This window comes from Archocentrus centrarchus, chromosome 13 (genome assembly GCF_007364275.1).
Source record: "Archocentrus centrarchus isolate MPI-CPG fArcCen1 chromosome 13, fArcCen1, whole genome shotgun sequence".
In the NCBI taxonomy this organism is placed as follows: domain Eukaryota; kingdom Metazoa; phylum Chordata; class Actinopteri; order Cichliformes; family Cichlidae; genus Archocentrus; species Archocentrus centrarchus.
Window position 1 is genome coordinate 37,254,385 of NC_044358.1, and position 25,605 is coordinate 37,279,989.

At 42.2% G+C, this 25,605-nt stretch overlaps 1 protein-coding gene across 2 annotated transcripts in view; it reads left to right on the forward strand.

The window, feature by feature from the left end:
* The first annotated feature begins 394 nt into the window (after positions 1 to 394).
* Positions 395 to 25,605, forward strand: part of ssh2a (slingshot protein phosphatase 2a) — a 29,409-nt gene continuing 4,198 nt past the window's right edge. Inside the window, exons 1-11 of one of the 2 annotated variants that reach the window (XM_030744668.1) lie at positions 395 to 578; positions 3,098 to 3,141; positions 20,183 to 20,295; positions 20,734 to 20,798; positions 21,325 to 21,446; positions 21,687 to 21,752; positions 21,848 to 21,913; positions 22,387 to 22,581; positions 24,552 to 24,645; positions 25,140 to 25,268; positions 25,468 to 25,514. In XM_030744668.1, coding sequence (XP_030600528.1) covers positions 516 to 578; positions 3,098 to 3,141; positions 20,183 to 20,295; positions 20,734 to 20,798; positions 21,325 to 21,446; positions 21,687 to 21,752; positions 21,848 to 21,913; positions 22,387 to 22,581; positions 24,552 to 24,645; positions 25,140 to 25,268; positions 25,468 to 25,514 — 1,004 coding nt within the window. In that variant the 5' untranslated portion in view covers positions 395 to 515. Of the gene's footprint in view, positions 579 to 3,097; positions 3,142 to 12,945; positions 13,442 to 20,182; positions 20,296 to 20,733; positions 20,799 to 21,324; positions 21,447 to 21,686; positions 21,753 to 21,847; positions 21,914 to 22,386; positions 22,582 to 24,551; positions 24,646 to 25,139; positions 25,269 to 25,467; positions 25,515 to 25,605 lie in introns of those variants that run through there. The other variant, XM_030744667.1, reaches the window with a different exon arrangement.

Genomic DNA, 25,605 nt, shown 5'->3' on the forward strand with positions numbered 1-25,605 from the left:
TATCATGAAGCCAGCAGCCCATTTGACAGCTGTTTTACAAGGCGCATGCGCATGGCACCGGCAAGGCCACCTAATATGTCTAGTTAACGGATGTTAGGCAAGCCTCCATAGGAAGTTCTGACGTCTATCTATCAAAATAAAAGTATACAATCAGACCCTCCATATAGGAGCGTGTTAATTCTTATCTAAACGGGTCTGCAAGTTGGCAAAAGTATCCCATTAATAATTAGACGTCTTAGTGATGACTATTGAACTTTTGGTTTTCTAGAAAATAACTAAATGCTGTGTTTTTTAGTTGGTATAACAGTTTCTGAATACGACGTTTACTGTGAAAAATAAAAATACCACAAAAGTTTAATTATTGTTTACAACTTGACAGAAGCGGTGCAACTAAGCAACCTCCAGAGAAATAACCTCGGGAGCTCGGTGCACTGTAGTTTCTGCCCCAAAATAATGTCCAGTATTCCGGCGTTTCACTCTCCGAGGTGACCGAGGTCCGAGCAGCTGCAGTCGGGATGGCGCTGGTTACCGTCCAGCGGTCTCCGACACCGAGCACTACCTCCAGCCCCTGCGTGTCTGTGAGTATCTGTGAACTGGTTTGCCTCACTTCGGCTGGTGTGACACGGTGATACTCCCGTTAGCCCAGTTTGGACTCAGCCTACACGAACATGGGTGGCTAACTTTACTAGCCGCTAGCCTCCTACTGTAAGCTCAAAGTGAGCTCTGACGTTGAGGTGAAGAGATGGAGGCTTGAGTTTCAAGTTATTTATCCACGTACAGGTTACTGCCCCAGTTTCATATTAAATGTGAAAAGTTTTTTTTAATTTTCAATTTTCTTTGAAACTAGCACCAGCAAAGCTAGCAGGTGGAGCTTATATTTGCTAACTCACTTCCTCCCGAAGAAACCAAAGTCGTTTCAGAGCAGTCCAGCTAACAAAAGCGTTTTCTTTTTTATTTAAATGATTTATTTATTAAACATAGCATGAACTGGTAATAAAGGACATCATTACTTTTGTGTATTCCGTGATATGAAATATAGGATAGGATGCCAGTGAGGGGAGCACAGCAGCTTTAAACGGATTCATCCTTAATTGAGTGACAGTGAGGGGAAAGGAGCTGCCTGGAAAGCGGGTTAGTGTGGCAGGCTTGTCAGAGCCGGTTGGAGGCAGGAGGGCAGTCCTGTTATCCCATCTGACAGCCTGAGGTTTCCAGCGGCTGGCTTCAAGATCTTGAGAGCAGGATGATGCTGTGGCTGCCACAGATAAGACCTCTGCCTTGTGTTAAGTGATATTTGTGGGCACTGATGTTGACTACCCTGGTAGGCTGTTTTCTGAAAACAATTATATGTATATACTAGAAAGGCTGAAGATCCTGACTTCTGGATAGCACAAGGCATGCAGCCTGATGTAGAATCACATGAACTGCTGTGCAGTTCTCCTGAATAGATCAGGGTGGTGAAGGAATTTGGTGTAAAAAAAAAAAAAAAAAAAAGTTAATTATTTAAAAAAACATCTTTAAACTCACTATTAACAGTTACAAACATTTGTATCGGATGGTGCTTGGCACATTTTGGATGCCCTAATAAAATCCAGCCTATGCTGAATCAGAGAGATGCATTGCACGACTTCTCGTTGATAACAAATTTATCAACCAGGCGGTGAAAGGGTCGCAGGCTGAGGCTACCAGCTGCTTGTCATGAGACCCATTTCTGATGGGAAGGAGCCATGTGAGGACTCTTGTGAGATGTATCCTGCTGAGAGGGCAGAACCCTGAGAAAAGGGGCCGTATTGTATGGGGAAAGAATTGGGAATAAAACTCCTATGAGAGAGCTCAACAATCATGAGGCTCGCAGCTTGAATGCCACTTGAGCATACAAGTTAGAAGCTTTTCCTTATATGTTTGCCCTCTAAACATCTGATCCACGCAGGATCAAACAAAGGTTTAAGACTGACCCTGTGTTAATACAGATAGCATTACTTTTAACACAGCACAGCAGGGAATAGTCTCCCCCACTGTGGCAGTGTACAGTAATCTGCCTAGCAGCACTATGAATCCCCTGTTCTCATTGGCTATACAGCCACTCCCTACACATCTGTGCAGTAGAATGGTAACCACAGCTCGTACCCACATTATTATGTTATTTTGTTTTAAACGCAAATTCACAGTACCTACACACAGAAATATATGGCATTGCTTTGCAGAGGGTGCACTGGTATCACATTTGCCTTTGAAATCTGCTGAGCGAAGCATTGTGTCAGGTGTGTGTGTGTGTATATATACGTGGACTATGCATCTGTGCGCTCCTATTTCACCTATGTCAAGATATTTTTGCCTTGGATCCAGGCTGTTAAGCTGCTGATGCAGAGAGCACCCATTCAGCCAGATGCCTCTTTACTGGAGGCTTAATCACGTCTGTGGTCGTGGACACAAGAACAAATGAAAATCCTACTTCTCCAGCCTGCAGCCTCCAGCTCTCAGCCTTCTCTTACCCACTCATCATTATCTTCCATTATCATTCATCTCCGCCAGCATTAGCATTTTATTATAGTTCAGTTTCACGTGTCTGTCCACATTGCATGTTCTTGTGTTTTGGCCTGTAGCAGCCCGGGATTGACAGATTGATGCCAAAGAGAAAGTTCCCTGAGTTTGTGAGGGATTAGTGAAAAAGGCTGGGATTAAAAATGTGTACGTGTGTGTGGCAAACTGTGCTGGTTGCAGTAGTGGGGGAGGATCGTTGGATGCATTTTGGGAAAAGAACGCCCGAGGGTGTGGGGAGTATTGGAGGCATGGTCACTCAGTGTGTTTCAGCCTCATCCCCTGTCCCTGCTCTGAGCCTCTCTTGAAGTGCTGGCCCTGTCTTGTGAGTAAAGTCATAGATGAGAAGCTTTATGGAGAAGCCCTCACTGCCAACCGCTTAACGTTCCTTTAATGCACGATTCATTGATGCAGCATGCGGTGCAAATGCCTGTTCAAGTCTGTTTGGTCATTACATGTTTATTCTTTCTAAAATACAAGCTGCTCCTATCAGGAGAAGGTGATTAAAGGGTTAAATAAATATTCCCCTTTGTTAACTTTTTTTTTTTTTTTGCTTCACCAGGAGTCGGGCAGTGGCGAGGATGACCGTCGCTCCCATCTCAGGAGGTGAGACCACCCTCTCTCTTGTCTTACTCTGTTTCTAGTTTCCTGGAACTAATCTTTCCATTCAGATGCTGCCAGGTAACAGGAGCTATACAAACTGTAGGCTGAATGTCAGGCCACTAGGGGGAGACTGTACATCAGTATTGTCCACTTTTAACTCAAAAGTGCTTAAGCACATTTTTTTATTGCCAGTTTGAGACATTACATTATATTTATACACACACACACACTTTTAAAGCAACACTTTATTCAAAGACCAGCATTTTCATGTGTAGGAACAATAGAAAAAAAAGTCACCGACTCTTTCTAGTCTTGGTATAATCAAAGGAAATGTATCAATGTGAATCGGATGAAATTGTTTTCCTGTTGTTTATTCCTAAATGTGACTCGTATGGTTCCTGCACTGTAGTGCCAAATTTCCTCTGCTTTTAACAGTGAACAGTATCCTGCTAAAACAACAAGACCCTGCCATTCATTCTAAATTTGGAAGTCCATCCATCCATTTTCTTCCCATTATCCAATTCAGGGTCGCGGGGGGGGGGGCTGGAGCCTAATCTAGCTGCCATAGGGCGAGAGGCTGGACGGGTCACCAGTACTAACACAGAGAGACAAACAACCATTCACACTCACACCTATGGGAAATTTAGAATCACCAATTAAACCTAACCCCACAAGCTGCATGTCTTTGGACTGTGGGAGCAAACTGGAGTACCCGGGGAGAACTTGCAAACCCGAGGCCCCCAGCCAGATGGCGGATTTGAACCCATGACCTTCTTACAGTGAGGCAACAGTGCTAAGCACCGCGCCACGGTGCTGAAAGTGATTTATATGTTTACATTGTGTAACACAAGAGTGTTTTGATATAACAAAAATAGCCCTCCTGTTTGTTTGGGGTGTGTTTGGGATAAACAAATGGCACCTCTGTGAGCACTTTATGTCAATATTTGGTCGTTCCCGCTCATGTCGCAGGCTGTGGTTAAATTTGAATCTTTCTGAGCGAGGGTTGTGGTGTAGCTGATTTGCTTTTGACGTGTGTACCTGTGTCTTCATAAAAGATGAGGACGTCACTCCTGTTATTGTCTTTTTGTTTCCGTGACTCAGGTGATTATCCTGTGCCAAGGCCCTGTTCACAATTGAAATGAAATTCACTTTACAGAGGAGAACCTGGAAACGTGCTTTGTGCTGTGTTTGGCCTGCTACTAGCTGCTGTTCACCACAGACATTTTCTCTTCATTGGAGACAAGGGTACGCAAGATACCACACTCACTTCACATGTTCTCCCTGCATTACAGTCGGAGACACTAGTGCCGTCATTAAAGAGGGAGTGGAACATCAAAGCCTGTGCAGCCCTGCCGTCTTTAATGGACTTTGTAAAGGCCTTTTGTAGACTAATCTAAACTTTGAAGTGCAATCTAAGTAGTGTGTCTGTCATTTAATTTTCTATGTCAAGCTTTTATTGGTTATAACTCATATTTTTATGTTGGCTCCTGTCACTGCTGTAGGTGCTGTTTAATACAGCAGGTGATGATGCACTGCACTTAAACCGCACAGATATACTCCGGCTGTGTTGAGCTCAGCCTGAGATGGACAGTTCAGTCAGTGCAGATTGAAGGGCTGGTCTGAGCGTCCTGTCTGGAGGCATGACAGAAACACCAGATAATGACAGATTTCAGCTGGAGGCCTGTCAATAAAAAAAAAAACAGCTACCTGCCGGTCTGTACTAGTGTTTTCTTGTCTTTGAATAGCAGCGCTAAGAAGCAGTTCAGTGAGACCGAGCTTCTCCACTGCTTCTTCTTCACTTTCTTTACTTTTGTGCTTTGACCGTGGCTCCAAATCACACTGATTTTAATTCAAGCATGTCTCGAACCCCTTTCCGCTACATTGACCCCAGTGAGATCTCGGCCGGTGAAATGAAATTCACATGAAAAAAGCTGCTCAGGGTCCTGCTGCTCTGGCAGTCGTTAGGAAGGTCAGAGTGTTCAATCTTGAGCTCATTCATACAGCGGGCTAATGTGCACTTACCGTCAGGATAAAAAAATGCATAATATCAGGAATTCTTAACAGCGCCCTGAGCCGATTTTATGTGCAGTTTAGTAATGTGTGTTGAATAAGAAACATTTTTTTGGACATTCTGGTAGATCATAGAAATGTGCTAACTGAACAGATGATTATTTAAGATTCATTTAACAGGGTTGTTTACGTCTGGATTGCACCGCAACTTCCTCATGGACAAACCCTTTGTCAGGTCCAGGAAAAGTATCTTATGATGAGCAGCTATACTGTTAACTCAGAACAGAGCGGACTTCATCCCAGTGTGGAACATATATGAAAGAATTTTGGGGTTTGTCACATATATTTGAAAACTGAAACATGGTGACATCATTTCTACTGTAAACACAGCCCGATAGTGACTACGAGGACATGTGGTCCCAATTATTTGTTAGGTAATAGCTCAAAGCAGAAGTGAAGTCATAGGCATTGATGAGCGTATATATATACACACACACACACACGCACACATTTACCATTTGGCTCTGTTAGCTAGCTCGCCATTTCAGAGTCACTGCAGTCATGCAGGGTGCAGCCAACGGCCTCGCTAAGTGACCCCCAATGTGTTTTGCATCAGAGCAGAGGTTCAGTTAACTGTGCACTTCCCCAACCTACGTATGCCTTCACATAGCCGCGTGGGCCAATAACATTGCATCGGAGCCATTCAGACTGAGAAGGGCTTTGGCCTTTGCACTGCAGTAATATTTTTCTCTCCATCGCCATTTCTTGCACTTCTCCAGTTTTTTTTGTCTCTTTTCCTTTTTTTTGCTTATTCAGTCGACTATTTACCGACTCCCACACTGCATCTCTCGCTCTCATATTCTCTCTCTCTCAGTCAACATCTCTTTCACACAGACACATAGAAACAGCTATCTCTACCCACTGCACCACACCAGTGAAGGATAATATTGCTGCAGTGCAATAATGAATCTCTGCCACACACCGTTGCCTTAGGACTGACACCGACTGTCAAGGACAGTGTTAGAAAAAAATTTTTTTTTTTTTTTCCCTACCCAGAGTTACCCAACCATCATTTGAAGTTTATTATTCTTCTAACTAAATCTGTTAGTGCTTGAGAAATGTTGGTGAATTGTGTTTTACTGTGGTTTTTGCATGAAAGAGGTGCTTCCTATCCTTTTTAATGATCATTTGCAGGGATATCAGGTATCATGCCACAGCTGCCAACACTGCCAAATGCACTGTTTGGTCAGATTTGTTTTTAATAGTCTAGTAAACACACCATCTATGCATTTAATGGTTTAATATTCATTCACTTTAACTCTGCCGTGCAAGAATATCCATTACAGTGTTGTGTAGGGTTCAGTATAGAAGTTGATGTTTTGCACAGAAGAAATGCAACCTAATATAGAAAACATTTTGCAGGGATATTAACTCTGATCTTTCCTGCTTCATTAATCTTGTTCAATCTTGCAGCTGTCACTCAGAAAGCTAAGGTGCACAACCCAAATTTTTTAACCCACATAAGCATCAGGAAATCATACTTGCGATGTCTGCAGTGATGGCTTAATGTTCTCTTCCTTGTTTGGTTTGCAGTCCACTAAGTGCCACATGTTTCAACACAAGTGCCACCTTAGTTAGAGCTGTGTCAGTGTATTGTGACTACTGTAGTCAAAAGTAGGCTGAGGATGAGAAAAGCTTGTGTGAAGAAAGACAGCTGTTGTTCAGCAGCCCTCCTCCTGACCTCGTGTCTCCATTGTGTCCATGCTGCGTAACATTTCCTTTTACTGCGTGCAAAACAGGCGATTGTATTGCAGCCCCATTTCCAAAAAAGGTTGGGCTGCTTTATGAATGTAAATAAAAGCTGAATAGTTTGAACACTACATGTAATTGAAGATATTATCAAATCAGTGTAAATGAAATAAAAAGGTTTGCAATTAAGACATTTTATAATTGTTAAGAACTGACGAGAGACAACAATATTCTCCTTCTCATCAGCGCATGATTGGCTTCGCTATGTTTTCTGTTGAAAATGTGGCAACTTTATAATGGGTGACAGATCAGGACTGGAGCAGGGCCAGTTTAGCACCCAGAGGTTTGTACTACAGATACTTGCTGTGTTAACACGTGCGAAAATAATCAAGACCTTTCCTGGAAAACAAAAAAACCCTAAAACAATCTGAATGGCAAAATAAGTTTATCCAAACTGTTAATATTCATAATTAATGCTGCCTTGACCATTGACATTCCTTGTATTGCGTAACTCTTCTGTTGCCTATCCATGCTGTTGCGTCACACAGAAGCTCTCAAACAGGTGCACACAAGCAGAGCAGGTTCATCAGGCCTGCTCTTGGAACAAGTAGGGCGAGGTGCAGTAATCAACACCAAGCTAACTGCAAACTCTTTAAACAGCAGCTTCTCATGTGGAAACAAGTTCATAAGCTGTTATGTGTCATTTATACCCTGCACTGTATACCGCACCTGCCTTCTGTCTTCCTACAGCACACCTGCTGTTTAAACATTGAGAGCTTGATTAGTGACTATGTGGGCGTATACAGCATGTTCCCACCACCACAAAAAGACTGCAGAGCACAGTTTTATACTTGCAGTATTTCATTCATAGACACTCTGCCATGTGGCACAAAACATACTGCATGCACAAAATCTGATTTTTTTTTTTTTTTTTTTTTTTCTTAATGCAGAATTTGTGGAGAGTTGTTCATCAAATTCAGTTTTTCAAATTTAATGGGAATTGTGCAAATGTAAAATGGAGAGATTAGATTATAATAACAGGAAAACTACGCAGGCCCTGGTGAGTTTTCTTTTGAACCTAAAATTTCATTAAGAGGAAAAGGATTCTCAGGAACAAAGTTCTTACTGGATCAGTCATGTAGCCTCCGTAGCAAAAATTCTGTGATGTAACAATTGGAAAAATGGAAATCCAGAAGAGTCATAGCTGTTTCTTTAAGTACAACATATATGACTTAGCAATCCAAGATATGACACTACAAATATAAGAGCATTACAGCTACATTTACAGAAATAAGTTCAAGGTTAAATTCATTAACACACCTATTTGCAGCTTGTCCTTATCTAAAGTATATGTTTGGTTTACTGTTTAATATCTTAACAGAACCATATTTGTCTTTCTTACACGGCTGTTCAGAGCTGACTGGGCTCAGTATTCAGCAAACATTTAAACTTCAGGCGTTCTAGGCCATGCCATTCTTTAGTTTGTTTTCAAGCTTGAAATTCCCTTTTAAGTAATAAAGGAAGATGTTTAGCCGGAAAACAGTTGTGCAACTTGTTCACATCTCAACTATGCACCACAACATGGTCTCAGGTTACCAGGCCACAGACCGATAGCACTGGGTGCTGGTAAATTCGATGACACTAAACAGAACCACATGACAAGACCACTTGAGCACACAACCTGCCTTGTGATCTAAGAGTTGTCAGTGGGACACTGAGGTGAAGCAAAGTGTAGTGTGAGGACAGGAGGGCCAGTGTAGGTGTGTTTGTTTCATACGTAATTTTAATCAGAGCTCTCGGCACGTACACACACTGGCAGCTGGGAGGTTGGCCATGTTGTCTGTGTTGTAGCATTGCTGCTGGACCGAAGTAAGTTAGGGTTGTGCTTTTAATTACTTCAGATATCACTTACATTGGCCTGTGTTTACATTCAGTGTTAAGAGTTTAGCTTTACTAAAGAGTTTGTCATTCACTTCTTGCAAAGGTATCACTATATTTGTGTTTTGGGAAATGTTGCATGAGATATGTTTGAGTACTGCATAAAAAAGTGAAAAGAGGAGCTCAGTCAGACAAGATGCACCAACCAGACCATAACATGTCGTAATCATTTCAGAGAAGATGTGTCACTGCTGAGGTTTCTTCATGGACCTAGAACATACACCAATCAGCCAGAACAGCCTAGCTCCCTAATATTGTGTTAGTCCCTCCAGTTCTGCCAGAACAATGCCTCTGAAGGTGTCTTATCATATCATGCATCAAGGACTTTAGCATCAGATCCTTTAAGTAAGTTGCAAGGTGGGATCTCGGTGGATCCAGCCCTTCCTACAAAATCTTGATTGCTTTGAAATCTGGGAAATTTGGAGACCAAGTCAACAGCTTGAACTTGTGTTCCCTGATCATTCCTGAAACTATTTTTGCAGAGTCCACAGTGAATTATTCTGCAGAAAGAGGGCATTGCCATGAAAGGGGTGTGTGTATGTGGTCTGCAATTGTTTGTCTGTGGATGGACTGCGTCAAAGTATCATTCACATGAATGCCAGGATCCAGTGTTTCAAAGCAAGTTGGAACATCACACTGCCTCTGTCAGCTTGCCTTTTTCCCACGGTGCATCCTGCTGCCTTCTCTTTCTCAAGGAATCAATGCACTTACATACCTGGCTATCCACATGATGTTACAGACAGCATGATTCATCAAACCAGACCATCTCCATTGCTCAGTGTTCCAGTTCTGTTGCACATGTCCTCATTGTAGATAATCTTGCTGTTGGACAGGGATCACTATGGGCATGCAGGGAAATTATGGATTAGGGGTCATGAAAATTAGAAATCCGGTACCTCAAATTACTGTTTAATTTGGAGTTTGAGTAAATTACTACTGAGACAGTAGAAGTACTGTGTATCTCTTTGTCTTGTTCAGTACCTGCAATGACAATCGTGGGGAAGAATACTGACTTGACAGTTGTCCAGATGACTGTCACAGAAATCGTTGCCGAAAAGGTTGGCTGTTGAAGGAGTGCTGTAATGAATCATATTAATGGAAATCTGACTGAGGGGAAAATGTACACAAGGCACAGGGACGGTCACAGTCTTGAGGGGATCGTCAAGAAAAGTTGATTCAAGATCTTGGGGGACATCAGAAGTGTCTTTACCTGGACTAAGGAGAAAAAGAATTGGACTGTTAGTCCAAAGTCTTCCTTTCAGATAACATTTGGAAAACAAAGTCCAATGTGAAGTTTCCGCAGTCTGTGATGATTTGGGTGCCAAGTTATCTGGCGGCATTGCTAATGGTTATTTCACTGTGTCCAAAGTCAATGTAGCCGTCTACCAGGACATTTTAGAGCACTTCGTATTTCCATCTGATGTGGAGATGCCAGTTTCTTTATCTAGCAGGGTTTAGCACCTGCCTACAGTGCCAAAAACAATACCAAGCCATTGTTTGCTGACCATGTTATTACTGTGTTTGGTTAGCCAACCAAATCACCTGACCTGAACCCCAGAGAGTATCAATAAGGTATTGCCAAGAGGAAGATGAGAAGTGCCCAACTCAAAAATAAAGACAATCTGAAGGCTGCTATGGAAGCAACCTTGGCCTCAATAACACCTCAGCAGCGTTACAAGCTGATCGCCTCCATGGTACGACACATTGATGCAGTAATTATTGATAGAGGAACCCCAACCAAATGTCACTTAACACATAAGCATTTATACAGAATTTGTAAATACTTTTTGGATTGATCTTTGGAAATATTCTAATTATTCCAGATTGGGATGTACCAATCCGATATTTGGATTGGATATCAGTCTGATACAGGCCCCAAAAGGCAGATTGAGTATTGGTGATAATTGAGCTGCTCCATGGTCCAATCCATTCAGTTCAGAAGTGGGAAGCTAACAGCAGTGGGATAACAGTTCGGTCTTTGACTTTGCTGCGCCAACAGCTTCTATTTTAATATTTGCACGTGTTGTACTAAACTGCAAAATCTGATCAAAGCGAGCTGACGTGTGAAAAGATCAGTAACAATGCTTTTTCTCTCTCGTTTACTTTCACTCCGGCCGTGTTTTCCAAGACCTTATCTAAGAAGATAGGGTGTTGGTTAGGTGTATCATTTGTTGTAAGTTTTTATTGTACTTATGTTAACATAACGTGTTGTTGTCAGTGTGGTTAAATATTATTTTACTTCAGCGGTCTCCTGTCAGCTCCACGTGTGTGTGTGTGTGTGTGTGTGTGTGTGTGTGTGTGTGTGTGTGTGTGTGTGTGAGAGAGAGAGAGGGAGAGAGAGGAAAAAGGAGAAGCTACAATGACTGTAAATAACAGCAGTTTGCACCTATACTATTTATTTTTTCACTATATTTATCCCAGGCCTGTTTTCATTTATTATTTCACTAATAAATAACAAAAATTGAGTGAATTTATATGCTTGGATGTATTTACTTGTTACATTTTATTTTACAAAATTAGGAAAGCTGTTTAATTTGAGGTTACACATAAAAGAATGAGTTTGAGTCTCTTCTTCACAGTGAGCAATATAGATAAAGCTTTTGAGGGCAGTCGAGAGATGACAAGAAAGTAGGAGAGCAAGCAGGGGGAGGACGCACAGCATATAACCTGTGGTGGATTTGAACCTAGGCTGCTGCATTGGTCTTGTGGCATAGGGGTGGCCTGCTTAACCTAGTGAGCTAAGTGGTACCCTCAGATTATTAATTTCACACTGGTATTGGATCACCCACAGCCATGGTATCGAAATGGGATTGGAACTGGAAAAAGCTGAACTGGGCTGTCCCTGGATTTCTGATTTTCATGAGCTGTAAGCCATAATCATTAAAATTAAAACAAATAAGGCTTGAAATATTTAACTTGATGTGTAATGAATATATAATATATGAAAGTTTATCTTTTTAAATTAAATTACAAAAAATATATACTTTTTTTTTAAGATGCACTAGTACCTCCTACAAGTTTCCAGGTGCAGTCAGTGTTTTCTACTTTAACAGGATGTAAGAACTACAGGCTGGAAAGTTTGTGATCACTTAGCCAAAGGTGTATTGTGTAACAGTATTCTTAATAGTGCCCCATTTCTCAGACTTCCTACCGATAACTGCACTACTTTGGAAACACTCAAAACAGAATCCAGCCTTCTGTAAACATAGTGAGGCTCAGCTCCATTGTGCAGAGGTAGAGGTCATTTACTACAGATGTTTTAGTTTAGAAGTTAAGGCACTTGGCACACACTGGTGTGACTAAAAAAAAAAAAAAAAAAGGTGGGACGTTGTGGTTTTACGGTGTTTTTCAAATTGTTTGCAGCTTGCATAGGGCCCAGCATGCTGGCGCGTCAGTTGAATATAAAATGTTTAAAAAGGCTGTAAAATAAGCATGAACACTATGCCCACCTCACAGCGTGGAGTACCTCAGCTGATACTTGATATCCTCAGATCAGGTCCGTGGGAACAGTCACTGCTAACCCAGACTTTCTTGACAAGCCAGGCTCCACTTTACCCAGATACTGCAGCAGCTCAGCCCAGATAACTTCAGCCTGTTTCTCATTTATCGTTGCTCCTTATGTAACCCAGCCACATGGTTTGTGTGTTGGAAGGGAAGTTTGGATAGGAGACAAGTCTTCACAGTGAGCTGACTGTTTGATTCCCTCTGTTACATTAGCTTATTAATGAACACATCCTCTATTGACCCTGTTGTACCAGGACACTTAATCAGACCTCATTTGAATCTGGCAGCATTAACATATTAGGATTACTAAGTGCATCACTCTGTGTTTAATCTATTATGGATGGCCCATTAAGTCGTTTCCCAGCTTTTAAGCAAACACTAAAGTCAGTAGCGTCTTCAGCCAGAGAGGAGGAAGATAATAGTTGAAAACCTGCTGGGATGAAGAACTGTTTTTCTTCAGAAAGTGTCGATGCAGCGGTGCTGCTGGTGTCGTCAGTCCTGCTTCCCCATATTTCCCAAAAACACGTGGCTCCAACTCCGCCCTCCTATGACTTCTCCAGCGAGAGTTTGACCCAAGTCATACGCCTCAGTACTGTACATGGTAAAGGATATTACCACTTGTGACAGGGATGAATAATTTTTAGAAAACGCTGCGGAGACTTTTTTTTTTTTTTTTTAATTACTTTTTCGCTTGTTTGGGGAAATACTGGACAGTGGCGCTGCTGACGGGAGCGGGAGCAGGAACACGCTGTGCCGGCTTTAATCGTCCTGCTTTATTTATTGCAACAGAGCTGCGATTTGGAAACTTCTTACTTTTTTTGCGGCGCCTATTTCGAGGAATATTTCCTCACTTTCTGTTGTATCACGACCGTAAAAAAGACTGTTTGCAATGACGGTGTGACTGGAGTAAAAGTTCTCCATCGGACTTGAGAACACCTGCCCCTCTCTCCTCCCTCTGCGCCGCACTCGACGGCATGACCCTCGGCACGGTGGCCGCCTCCGACAGCTCGTCGCCGGTCAGCTTCTGCTCCTGCTGCGGGGCAAAGATGGTACCCTACTTCAGCGACGACGCGGTGGTGTCAAAAAATGAGATCAATCAGCTGTAAGTTAAACAAGAGAGGCATGTTGTAAATACAGTAGCGACACTACAGTGGGCACTTTCATATATTTAACAACAATATGTGGCTGGGGCGATATACAGTACTGTATACGTGTGTGTGTGTGTTTGTGTATATAAAACAAGTGTACAGGACTGGGACACAGAGTAACACTGCTATGAAGTAACAGGCTGTCCGTTCAACTTTCTACAGCCCAGATGAGCACAACTTTTTTTTTTTCGAAGTGGAAATAAACTGGGAGAATAGTCTGAAATTTGAGACTGTTAATGAAGCATTAAAGTATGCACTAAAGGGTCACCAGTGTTTCATTTTCTGTCAGAGTTTTATCATTTACTGTAACAATGAGTGTTCTAGTGAGTTGATGCAATTTGTAGGTTTTGTAATATCAGGGTTGACCGTATTTCCTGCTGACGTAGCAGGGTCTTACTCATCACAGTATTCCTTCTGTGACCTTAGTAAGGCATAAATGTTCAGCAGACTGTGTGAATCATCCAACCTGCTTCATAGGTATAGATGTGGACTTAAGGGATTCCAGATTATGGAGAGAAATATAGATCGCCATGATAAGAGAGAATTTGGCAGGGAGTGGTTTAGTGTCGTGACTTTTGCTGAATTGAAGCACTTTTGAGGAACATGAGCCAAATAAAGCTGAGAAAGAAGAAAATGTAAGCAATGTTTTAAGGTTTTCTTTTGTATAGAATATGTGGTGAACAGACAACTGAAGCTTATGTTTGATATCAGAGGTTTAATGTATGTTAATATTTTATAGAGACAGATGCAAATTGGCCTGCATCTTGGCTTCTGACACTTAATTTAAGAAATAAGCAACTTACTGTCACTTTTAATATAATCCTAAGCACTTAGGACCGTTGTATGTTTGGTAACCAAATAATCATACCAATGAGGCAATACATTTAGCCTCTTTCAGTATTGTATAACCCTTTGTTGGGATGTCACTGACATATGATTATCTCGTCTTCCAGTGGTTTTATCTGTTATCTCTCTGAGCCTGCAGACATCAAGGCAAAGTGGGGTGAAGCCTTGGTTTTGCTTGAGATGTAAAAGGATTTAGTTGACTTGTAGATGTGGTGAAGACAAGTCTCCTGTTCAGGACAGATCAAAGGCTAGTCTGTTTCAGTATTTCTAAACTCTCCAACTGGCTCATATAAGCTTAGCAAATTTGGGGAAAGGGGGGGGGGGCGCCAATGCAAAACTTCAAAACTACTTCAACTACATTAAAAGCTGATGTAATCGGCATTAATCAGCATTAATCAGTTTTTCACAAAATAACATATTTAGTTTCAGTGCCAGTGGGATGTTTTCATGGAGTCAGTATGTGCATGAGAACAGGCCTTATGTTGTGGTTTTTAGGAAAGTCAAGGGCAAAGCGTATGTCCCGACTGCATTGTTTTTCAGCTGGTTTACACATGATCAAGAGGTTATTGAGTAAACTGAACATTTAGTCTTTATTAGGGCTGCACCCACTCTTTAAGGAAATAGTTTTTTTTTTTAATGTGAGTTTGCACAAGGTTGGTTTATGGGAAGAAGTTACTGCGAGACAGGCACACAGAGCTTACTGGCAGTCGCGTGTCTGGTAAATAGCAGCAGATGTGGGAATCTTCTGACTTCCTGGCTTTGTTTGAAATGCAGTTGCTTGTTGTGATCAGCATTTCTTTATAGGACTCAGAATGGTTTATTGCACAACACAGGAGACTTTTAACTGTGTTTATATATCTATATCTATATATATTTTATTGGTTGTGTACATAAGTACATGTCTGTTTATGTCAGCAGGATGATAATGTTTAACCAGGTTTCTGTGAGTAATTACAAACCTCAAGGCTGTTGCTGTACTTAAGTGTTACCTGAGGATAAATGACGCCTGGAATACTATTGTTATCCCATCAGTTTAACAAAAAAAAAAAAAAAAATACAGGTAAACCCTCTTTATTTGTGTGTTTGCATCTTGTACACATTTTTCCAAAGCAAACAGATAAGACTGAGACGTGACAAAGTGATGTTATGTTTGAGTGTTTGCGGAAGAGACTGTATCAGCTGAATAGGGATAAAGGGCCCTACTTGTGCTGTGTGTGGGTGATGTATTTAAAATTAAATAGTTTTCTTAAGGTTTGTATAATTAGTTTCAGTAAATCACAGCTTATCCTGTTTATAGTCAAGCTTCTGTCTGTGCTTCAGTGTGTCAGGGTACAGTATCCCCTCACTGAGCCACTGCTTGGCTATATTTTTCCCCGACCGCATTAAAAATAGATTACTTTGTGCTATTTCTTTCTGTAACTGTAAGTTAAAAATGTAATCTGGATCCCTCTGAGAATAGCATCACATACCATGGTGTGTCTATCAAATTACCAAAGAAACTATAGTGAAACTTGTGGTACTTACTTACAAACTTGCAGAAGCCAGTGGGCCAGGGGAGCAAGCCGACTGTGCCGGCAAACAAAATAAAGTAAGATTGAGTTTAGTTTGACCTGAATTCTCTCCTTCGCTTTATCACTCCCGACCTCTTCTGAAGCCCTCAAAAGCTATTTTGGGTTTCCAGATTTGGCCAACAGTCTGTTTTTGCACCGTCTTTGTGGAAATTTGCTTTGATTTAAAATTTTTAGTGGAGCACAACATGTAAACTCTTGAGATGTCGTGTGACACAGGCCCTCAGCCAGACTTGAATGAGGACTTTGAGGTTTGTGGCTCCACCAGGTCACCGTGACACTACACGAACTTCACTTCTCTCTTTGCTTGTTTATCACTGCACGTCCATGGCTGTGCTTCCAGGCATCAGGGCCTGACTCGCACCTGTGGATATGTGGGGACACACACACACACACACACACACACACACACACACACACACACACACACACACACACACACACACAGAGCAGCTAATTACCTGTCTTTCCCATGGGCTGTATCCATCTCTGTTGTAAACTGCTAAGGCCTTAGCAGGCCTGCCCTCCATAGAGCAGGCCCTATATTTATCCCACTCTCCTCCTGAGAGTGACTAATATGGGCACAGGCTAGAGGAGGGGGTCACTCAGTTATCTGCCCACTATGTGGAGTGGTCCTTACATAGTGATGATTGTGTCTGTGACTGTTGCCCTAACAAGTACCTACAGCTTCACTTCAGCCCAATGCCTGAGATGGCTTAATGCCAAAAGATGACCCGCCCCACTTTCAGCTACACGCTCTAACTGGGTCTTCTTTCTTTACCTCCCATCGTTCAGTCCACTCTACTCTGCGGAGCCCAATTTAACTGAACCCGTTGCCCTCCATTTCCCCATGTGCTGTGTCCTTCTGTGTGGATAGCTCTGCCCTTTAAATCAGTGTGAAAGTGCATATTTTTGGCTGTCTTGGCAATTTTTTTTTTTTTATCCTTCTCATTTCAACACACACCCTCCTACAGACTGCTAGTGTTATCAGTCTGGTGGTGCCGTATCACATTACAAATCAATCATTTGAAATAAGTTCAGCGTAAAAGCAGCTGTGTAACGTGAGTTGAGAATCATACTTTAATGAGAGGGTTCCACTGATGCACAGATTTACACATTGGATTCACTGCAGGTCTGAACATACACTGCTTGTGTGTGATATAGTGCAGCAACTAACAGTTTATTTCCCCAATGAATCCACAATTTGCCCTCTTGATTCATGGATTAGTCATTTTATCTAAAATACCACAAATCATGAAAAATGTCCGAATACAGTTTGACCACAGCTTAAACCACAGTTTAAAATAATCTGTTTATCAAAGTGTCAATTTTTCAGAAGCTTGAACCAGTAAATATTTAAAATCTTTGATTCAGAAACACTTCTTTGTGATAAGCAATCAAATTCTTGCTCAATCAGTGCAACCATGGTGTGTGTGATGGTATTCTAAATGGCATAACCTGATTGTATTTATCTCCCTCCCAGCCCCCCCAACCCCCAACCAATCGTGGCAGATGGCTGCCCCTCCCTGAGCCCGGTTCTACTGCAGGTTTTTTCCTGTTAAAATGGATTTTTTTCTTTCCCACTGTCACCAAGTGCTTGCTCACAGGGGGTCGTCTGATTGCTGAGGTTTTCTCTGTATTACTGGAGGGTCTTTACCTTGCACTACAAAGTGCCTTGAGGCAACTGTTGTTGTGATATGGTGCTATATATATATATATATATATATATATATATATATATATATATATATATAAATAAAAGATTGAATTAAACTGAATTGAGTTCAGTACTAGTCCAACTACAGTGTCACAGCAGTACATTAAGGCTTCAGTGTCAAAACTCTCCAGTGTCAAAGAGAAGCTTCTATGTACAGTTCATGGACTGCTGAGACTTTTAAAGGACTACTGTATTTTTAGAAGCTGTATTTGAGAGTCATTCACCCCCCCCCCCCCCCCCCCCCCACCTCTCAAACCATGAGGCTTACATTACCCTTTCTCAGTGTGTCTGTGTGCAGGCATACAAGTGCTTGCATGTGTGACCCTCCACACCAGATTCTTAGGAAGCACAGCCGTGTTACATTACATGACATTGTACAGTAGCACTACTGTACATGGTCATTCCTGAGTACAGCACACAGGAAGGCGTGTGTAAATGGGGCATGATGCAGCAGGAACCAAGCAGAATGACAGAAACTTAAAAGTAGGACAGAGTTGTGCGAAATGCAGAAAAGAGGAAGCAGCGGAGCGGGAGAGTAAGAGGAAACAGCTGGGTCAAGGGTGGATGGGTTATGGGAAATGAGCCCAGCACAAGGCAGTGTTTTTGTTTTCTTTCCTATGTTTTCTCCTGATTCTTTATATCTACGGTCTCAGCAAAACTCAGGAAGGGCAGTTGGATGGCTGGTAGGATGAAGAGATGAAGTTACAGACAAAAAAGGGATGACAGGAAGCCTGCATGACACACGGCACCAGGCCTTTTTTTTTTTTTTTTGAGTGTGAAACTGTAGAACTGGATGAACTGCAGAAGTTCATTGAGTGTAAACTTGCTGCTGCTGCTGCTGGCCCCATCATGCCATCAAAATCAGTATATCAGCCAAATGCTTGATTGTTTGACTTCACAAGATATACATAGCATTGATGTCGTCACCACCCATTGATTAAACCCAGTGATTTTTACGGCACGTCAGTTTCTCGGTTTAGCCACTCTTATTTTTAGCAGAACAGGTTGGACAAGTCCTTGGAAGAGAGTTTCCTCTAGTAACACTTTGTAGCTGCATTGTTTTTTTTTTGTTTTTTTTTTCCCATTTCTTTTTTTAAACTGATATTTATTTACTTGAGCAGAATGGTGGCATGGCGGTTACCGCTGTTGCCTCGCAGCAAGAAGGCCCTGAGTTTGAATCCACCATCTGGCTGGGACCTTTCTGTGTGGAGTTTGCACATTCTCCCCGTGTTTGTGTGGATTCTCTCCAGGCACTCCGGTTTCCTCCCACAGTCCAAAGACCTGCACAGTGGGGTTAGGTTAATTGGTGATTCTAAATTGACCATAGGTGTGAATGTGAGACCCTGAAAAGGATAAGCAGAAGAGCATGGATGGATGGATTTATTTACTGTGTCTTTAAAAAAATAAAAAAAAGTCACAAAAAGGGTGGGTTTCTTTTTTTGTTTTTTTTGTTTTTCTGTTTAACTTTTAACATATTTTACTGGTTCTAATGATTGTGGCTGCACACACATCTGTTTCCAGATAGGTTGCATTCTTGCCAGCTTGACTTGTGGTGTCATTTTTGGCAAAAACCTGTAAAGGAAATACAGCCAATGTGTTTTTGTTAAGATGATGGATTTCTCCTTGGTCTGCAAGAGCTACTTCAAACTTAATTACACTTTTTAAAAGCATCATTTACTTAGCAGTAGTACTTTTCTTCCTCTCCTTTTCTCGGTATCCACTCATTAAACACCACCAGCCAAGCGCCCTGCTGGCCAAGTGGTAGACTTCTTGCTCAGCATCATTAAGGTTATGCTTTAGTGATCCCATGGTTGTCATTTGACACAGTCATAAGCTGCTACAGGAGTAGATCTTCCGACCTGTTTTATAGGTGTCTTGTGTGATTTGGGTTAGTGTGCCACTGTGGCAATCTAAGCAGAAATACACTCAATCACACATGCAAGCACAACACATTTTTTCGGTATCCTGCTGAAACACTGACCTCAGTTTTTATAATGCATCTTTCTCCTCAATGCAATGACCTCAGTCACAGTTAATAAGATTAAGAGTCTCAGAGGGAACAAAAACCCAGTTTAACTCACCCTGCTTTGGAGTGCAGTGTTGTGTGCTGGCCAGCTCTTATCTCTCCTTAAACATTGTGTAGGAGGGGACTCGTTCTGTCTTTCCTCTCAGACCCCTGGTCCCCCTCAGTTCCCCCCTATCCCTCCCTCCTGGCAGCTGTTAGTGTGAGTAAGTCTTGTGTGTGTAATCCAGCTGCGTGGAGGACCAGAGAACATTGTGTTCTGAGTTCACATTGGGGCTTGGATGTTGTCTCACTTGCATCAGTCTGAGAGTTCTGATTTGGGGAGCCTGCAGACCAGAGGCGAGCTGAATGGAGCATTGTGACGCCGCCATAAGCTCACAACAGCACCCGTCTATTCTGTGTCCCCGTCTTGTGTCTGTCATGACCATTCGGCGTGTGCAAGGAAGTGATTGCAAATGAAGTTTGACAAAAGTATCAGTTATGATTAGATAACTTTGCTGTTTAGGCTTCTATTCATGTTGCATTTTCTGTTCTCTTCCAGTATCAGTGAGAGCTTCCTCACGGTTAAAGGTGCAGCCCTCTTCCTTCCCAGGGGTAACAGCCCCACGCAGAACTCTGCACCTCGAATCAGCCAGCGCAGGAACAAGCACACAGGTAAAGCCTCATACTTACAGCGCCCACACAAACAACAGCTGCACCGTCTCCTAAAACTTCCTCTTACTCCCTTTTTGACCCAAAGCTTCGGAAATGAACTCTGTGCAGGAACTTGAGATTACATAGCACAGAATGTTTTCCAGTGGACATTCCTCTACAGCATCTTTAGGAACAACTGGCGTTAACTTCTGTGAAGCCGTTTCACACCAGTTCAGATAAACTCAGTAGTGTTGGGCTTGTTTACTAGATTTATATAGATATTAAAAAAAACCTTCTAATAAGTCACGGGAAATCCGATACAGCTTGTGGTTTGAATTCACTGGAAACCTGCCACAGGGGGAAAGGACACACTATATCTGGTGTTATATCAAGCTTTGAGTAACAAGACTGGAAAATAAACTGACATTAAATGAGAGTGTTGACATTGTTTCTGTTCAGGTGACCTCCAGAAGCATCTTCAGACCATGTTCACTGTGCTGCGCCCAGAAGACACAATCAGACTGGTTAGTAACAAGCACACACAAATGAATACAATGGCAAAGGTCTGCCTATTTAAGGCATTTGCTAGTAAAAGTAAACAACTGAAACTTGGACCGATCTTAAAAACAGAAACCGTAATTAGACGATGGAAGTCTCAGCTCTTCCAGCTGCACCAATGCCACCATCCTCACATGAAACATGCAGAACTCTAAAAATGAGTTTGGAGTAATAAGTATCCTTGTCTTTCCCCTAATGTCCCTGCTGCGTGTTTAATAAAAGGGGCCTATGAGAGAGAGATTTAGGGGGGGAAAAAATGGTTAAATTTTCATTAAGTTGTCCCTGCATAATAAATCCCCACCATATCTCAAATCCCCAATCGAGAGTTTTTAATGCTAGTCATGTGTTACATAGTATCTAAACTAAAGGCAGTCTAACACTCAAATGGCAAGAGATAATTTCCAAGGCTTTCACATCTCCTGCAGAGAGCCAAAGAAGACATTATACAGCTGATTTTACAGTTTGCTTCTCTCCATCGCCCTTTTCTTGCAGGCTGTGCGTCTGGAGAGCGCCTACCCTCAGGTAACCCGCTACATGGTGGTGGTCTCCACCAACGGCAGGCAGGACACAGAGGAGAGCATTGTGCTCGGCATGGACTTTGTCTCCTCTGATAGGTACACCGTCTCTATCCTACTGTGTTTTTAGAATAACTCAAAAGAGATTGCAAACACTTTATTGGTCTTTTATTAAATTATTCTCATACTGTAACTGTGGTATATTTGACACAATCAGAGAACTTCAAATCAGTGTAAAGGAGAAAGTAAGCATGAATGTCTGACTCCTTACAGTTACTGTCATGTCAAACCAGTACATCTCGTTTTGTTGTTGTTTACTGTGTTGCTCTTTTCTTTCAGCTGCTGCACAGTGGGTCTGGTTCTACCTCTCTGGAGCGACACTATGATCCACTTGGATGGAGACGGGTAAGATACCACACATGCTCTCTGGGGCAACTACTTTTTCTACATGTTGATATTGTTGACTTGTTTGTGAGATTTGTGTGTTTGTGTCTCCACAGTGGCTTCAGTGTGTCGACAGTGAACAGGGTTCATGTCTTCAAGCCAGTGTCTGTCCAGGCCATGTGGTGAGCAACCTTTATTTCTTTCAGCAGGACGACAGCTGTGTGAAGCTGCTGGCTTAAAAACAATGTATCCATTGTACTCCACTTTTAACTTTGACCTCCAGCCTTGTGTGTTTGTCCGTTTTTCTTTTCTTCCTTCTTCGCTGCCTTTTGTTGTCTTATCATGTTTCTGCTTTCAGTCCCTTCTTAATCCCCGTCACGTGCCAGCACCACCTCGCCATATCTTCATTTTATTGTCCCTCCTGACATCCTTCTTCCTCAGAATGATAGTGTTATGGGTCTTAATAACTCCAACCTATGCCTCCTTGTTATATTTCTCACGTTATTATCACACATCCATCCTTTTCACTTTCGCATAATTCTTAGCCTTACTTAAGACCAAGTTTGGTACTGTTTCTTTTTTCCTTCAATTTTTCATTCCCCCCAGTGACAATTGCTCACCGAAAATCTCCTTCCTTTCAACTGTCTGCCCTTAGGTCAGCCCTCCAGTCGCTCCACAAAGCTTGCGAGGTGGCTCGCTGCCATAACTACTACCCAGGCAGCCTGTTCCTGACCTGGGTCTGCTACTACCAGAGCAGAGTCTCATCCAGCCAGTTGTGTATCAACGAATGGAACGCCATGCAGGACGTCGAGTCGCACCGTGCCAATTCACCCATACTCTTCACAGACCTGTGAGTAGAGTAGGGAAGTGACCGCGTTAAAGAAATGGTTTTCCATAGAGTAGCACTACAAAATACTTTTAGAAGAGCTGCGCATACCCTTCATAGTTAGCCTTTCAGAAATTTTAGAGTTTTATATTGCAGCAGTGGCATAAACTGTGCACCTGACGTGCACACATGCGCTTTAGCAACATAGCATGGGCAACAACATACTGCTCCCCAGAAATTCACAGCAGTGACTGTGCACACAGGTGTGAGGGAAAAAAAGTGCTTTACTATAGCTGTTTGTATGAGAGGTTAAAAACAACAACAACTGCTGCTGCGTCTCAAAAGCAAAATATTGCAGTCTGCATGGAACGAGGCCACATGCCCTCTCTAACCTTCCAGGAGAGACAAAAACAAAAGCATGAGTGGCTGATGTTTGCAAAAGTACCTAATCATTAACATATTCACAACGTGATGAATGCCCTGCGCTATCAACACGTCCACATGAGAACATAAAAAAATACAAGCAGTGATTTCGGCTGGTGGATTTATGTCTTCACTGATACCGGGGAAATTCCCCTCCCTGCTGATTAGTCACATGCTCTGTCTATTTGGATGGTCTCTCTCTCTCCCTCTTCTCTCTCTCTCTCTCTCTCACACACACACACACACACTCTTTAGAGGTCTTCTGATGTCTAAAATAGCCAAGGCTTTAGCTGGCTTGATTTACTTATGGAGAAGTGGAGTCCAGACAGACTCATAAGTAGACTCAGAGCGAGACAGACTGAAGCAGGTGGTGAGTAAAAAGACGGCGGTGGAAAGCTGATGCTGGTTGATGAAATAATGAAGAACAGTCAGAGCAGAAAGAAAGCCACTTAAAACTATACAATCAAGAAGCACTGCACACACTCTCCCTGAATGATCTGGGCCTGGTCATGCTCACTGCCCAACACTGAAAGTCCCTGTTTGTCTTCCCGCACAGGAAGGCTGCCAAAGCCTCATGACGTGTCAGTGTTTGTTGACATGGCAGTCTTTTTCCCTGTATAAATGCAGAGCCAAGATTCAGGAAATCAGTCATTGATTTGTGTACGTTTGATTTATGGGGGTGAATTCCTGTTGTTTGCTTATCTATAAGAAAGCAATTCAAGGAAGTTATGTGAAATTTCCATTCTTCATTTACTCATTAGCTCCATTCCTTATGTCGTCATTTGCCCCACGTAATTTGTCTGTATTTTTGCCTGACTGGACTTCCCTCCCTCAGGCTGTCTGCAGGCAAGTGGAGGCTTGTTGCGAGATAAAAGTGTTAGTGCATGTCATTAAATAACCTGTTTCAGTTGGCAAGGGCAAAAAGTTTTTTTCTTTTTTCTTTTTTTTTCCTCAACCCTGTGGGCTCATTCTCATGAGGTCAGTAAAATGTTCAGGGTTGAGGTAAACAAAGCTCCCTGTTTCCAACACAGATGATGCTTTCAAGTGTGCAGTTACACACCTGTGGTCATTGTACTTCCCCTTTTTGTGACTGCTGACCCACACTGCTGTGTACTATTACGCTGATGAATCCGTTAGAAGCAAAACTAGAAAAAAAAAAATTAGACAATGCTAGAAGAAGGAGTTCACAGACAAACTGAGCTCTCCCCAGAGAGGCAATTAGGCCACTTGTTGGTATCATCAGTGTGACATCCAAAGGCTAAATGCGTCCCCCAGCAGAGCGGTTAGAAACACAGCACAACACAACAGGCCGATTCTACAAGGAGGACTTTGTGTGATTCTGAGAAACTGGAGAGGGAACAGAAAATCCGAGAGCGCGGCCCAATGGCAGCGCAAAACAAAGTCGCAATTCTCTCGGAGAATAAGTAATGTCATTGAGACTAAAGTAAAAAATGGACAGAATGTAAAGGTCATTACTGTTACTGTGAAGGTGGTTCTTTGTCTTCAAAATTAGTATTTTACTTTGGCCCAGAGAAAATGTGTTGAAGGTGTTTTTGTGTCTTAACGTGCAGGCCCACAGAGAGGGAGCGCACAGAACGGCTGATCAAGATGCGCCTCAGGGAGATAATGATGCAGAAAGACCTGGAGAACGTCACCTCCAAGGAGGTGAGGAGCAGTGGAGTTTACATTTAGTACCCACCACGACATCTGCATTGGCTTGTGAAGTCCTCTGTTGAAGCTTCAAAATGAGCATTTTTACTGTCGGTGATGAAGAAGGAGCGCTGCACGCTCATACTGTATGGTGGCAACTAATCCATCATGAGCCACATCCTAAAACATACCATCCTTTATTAAAATGGAACAATAATTTCAAAAAATGCTGTCATGTTGTTTTAACTAAGAATTGGAGCTAAACACCATAAACAGCATACACTCATCACTAGTGTTTAGTCAAAAACTTGAGTACAGACTTCTTTTCGCAACCATTCTGTCTCCCCATGACGGTAACAAGAAAGAATGCTTAAGACACAGTCTATAGTTTTAATATTTGTTAAGGTATACTTTCAAAGTGCAAATTTTCACCATTGTAACATCCTAAACCTTAATTTTCTGCATGTTATCAGCTATGATCAGCCCATTTATTGTTTGAACTTTGGCAGATCCGAACAGAGCTGGAGATCCAGATGGTGTGCAACCTGAGGGAGTTTAAAGAGTTCATAGACAACGAGATGATTGTGATCCTGGGACAGATGGACAGCCCCACGGAAATATTTGAACACGTCTTTCTGGTGAGACATATGGGCTTTTATTCGACTGACCTGTGACGGGTTCTCGTGACAGACTTGAGGTTCAGTAATAATTTGCATGAAATGTGCTCAGAAAATCATCTTTAAAGTAATTTTTCTGTTTTATATCTTTGTCTTTCTAAACGTAAATGCAAATATTTGTGCACACTGCAATATAGACTGGACCTGTGTTGTTTTTTAGGGCTCAGAGTGGAACGCCTCTAACCTAGAGGAGCTGCAGAACAGTGGGTAAGAGATCAGTCACTTCAGTTAACTTTTAAGTTCATTCGTGAACTCTACAAAGTCACTGATCAATCGATGTATTAAATTTATTTTCTCT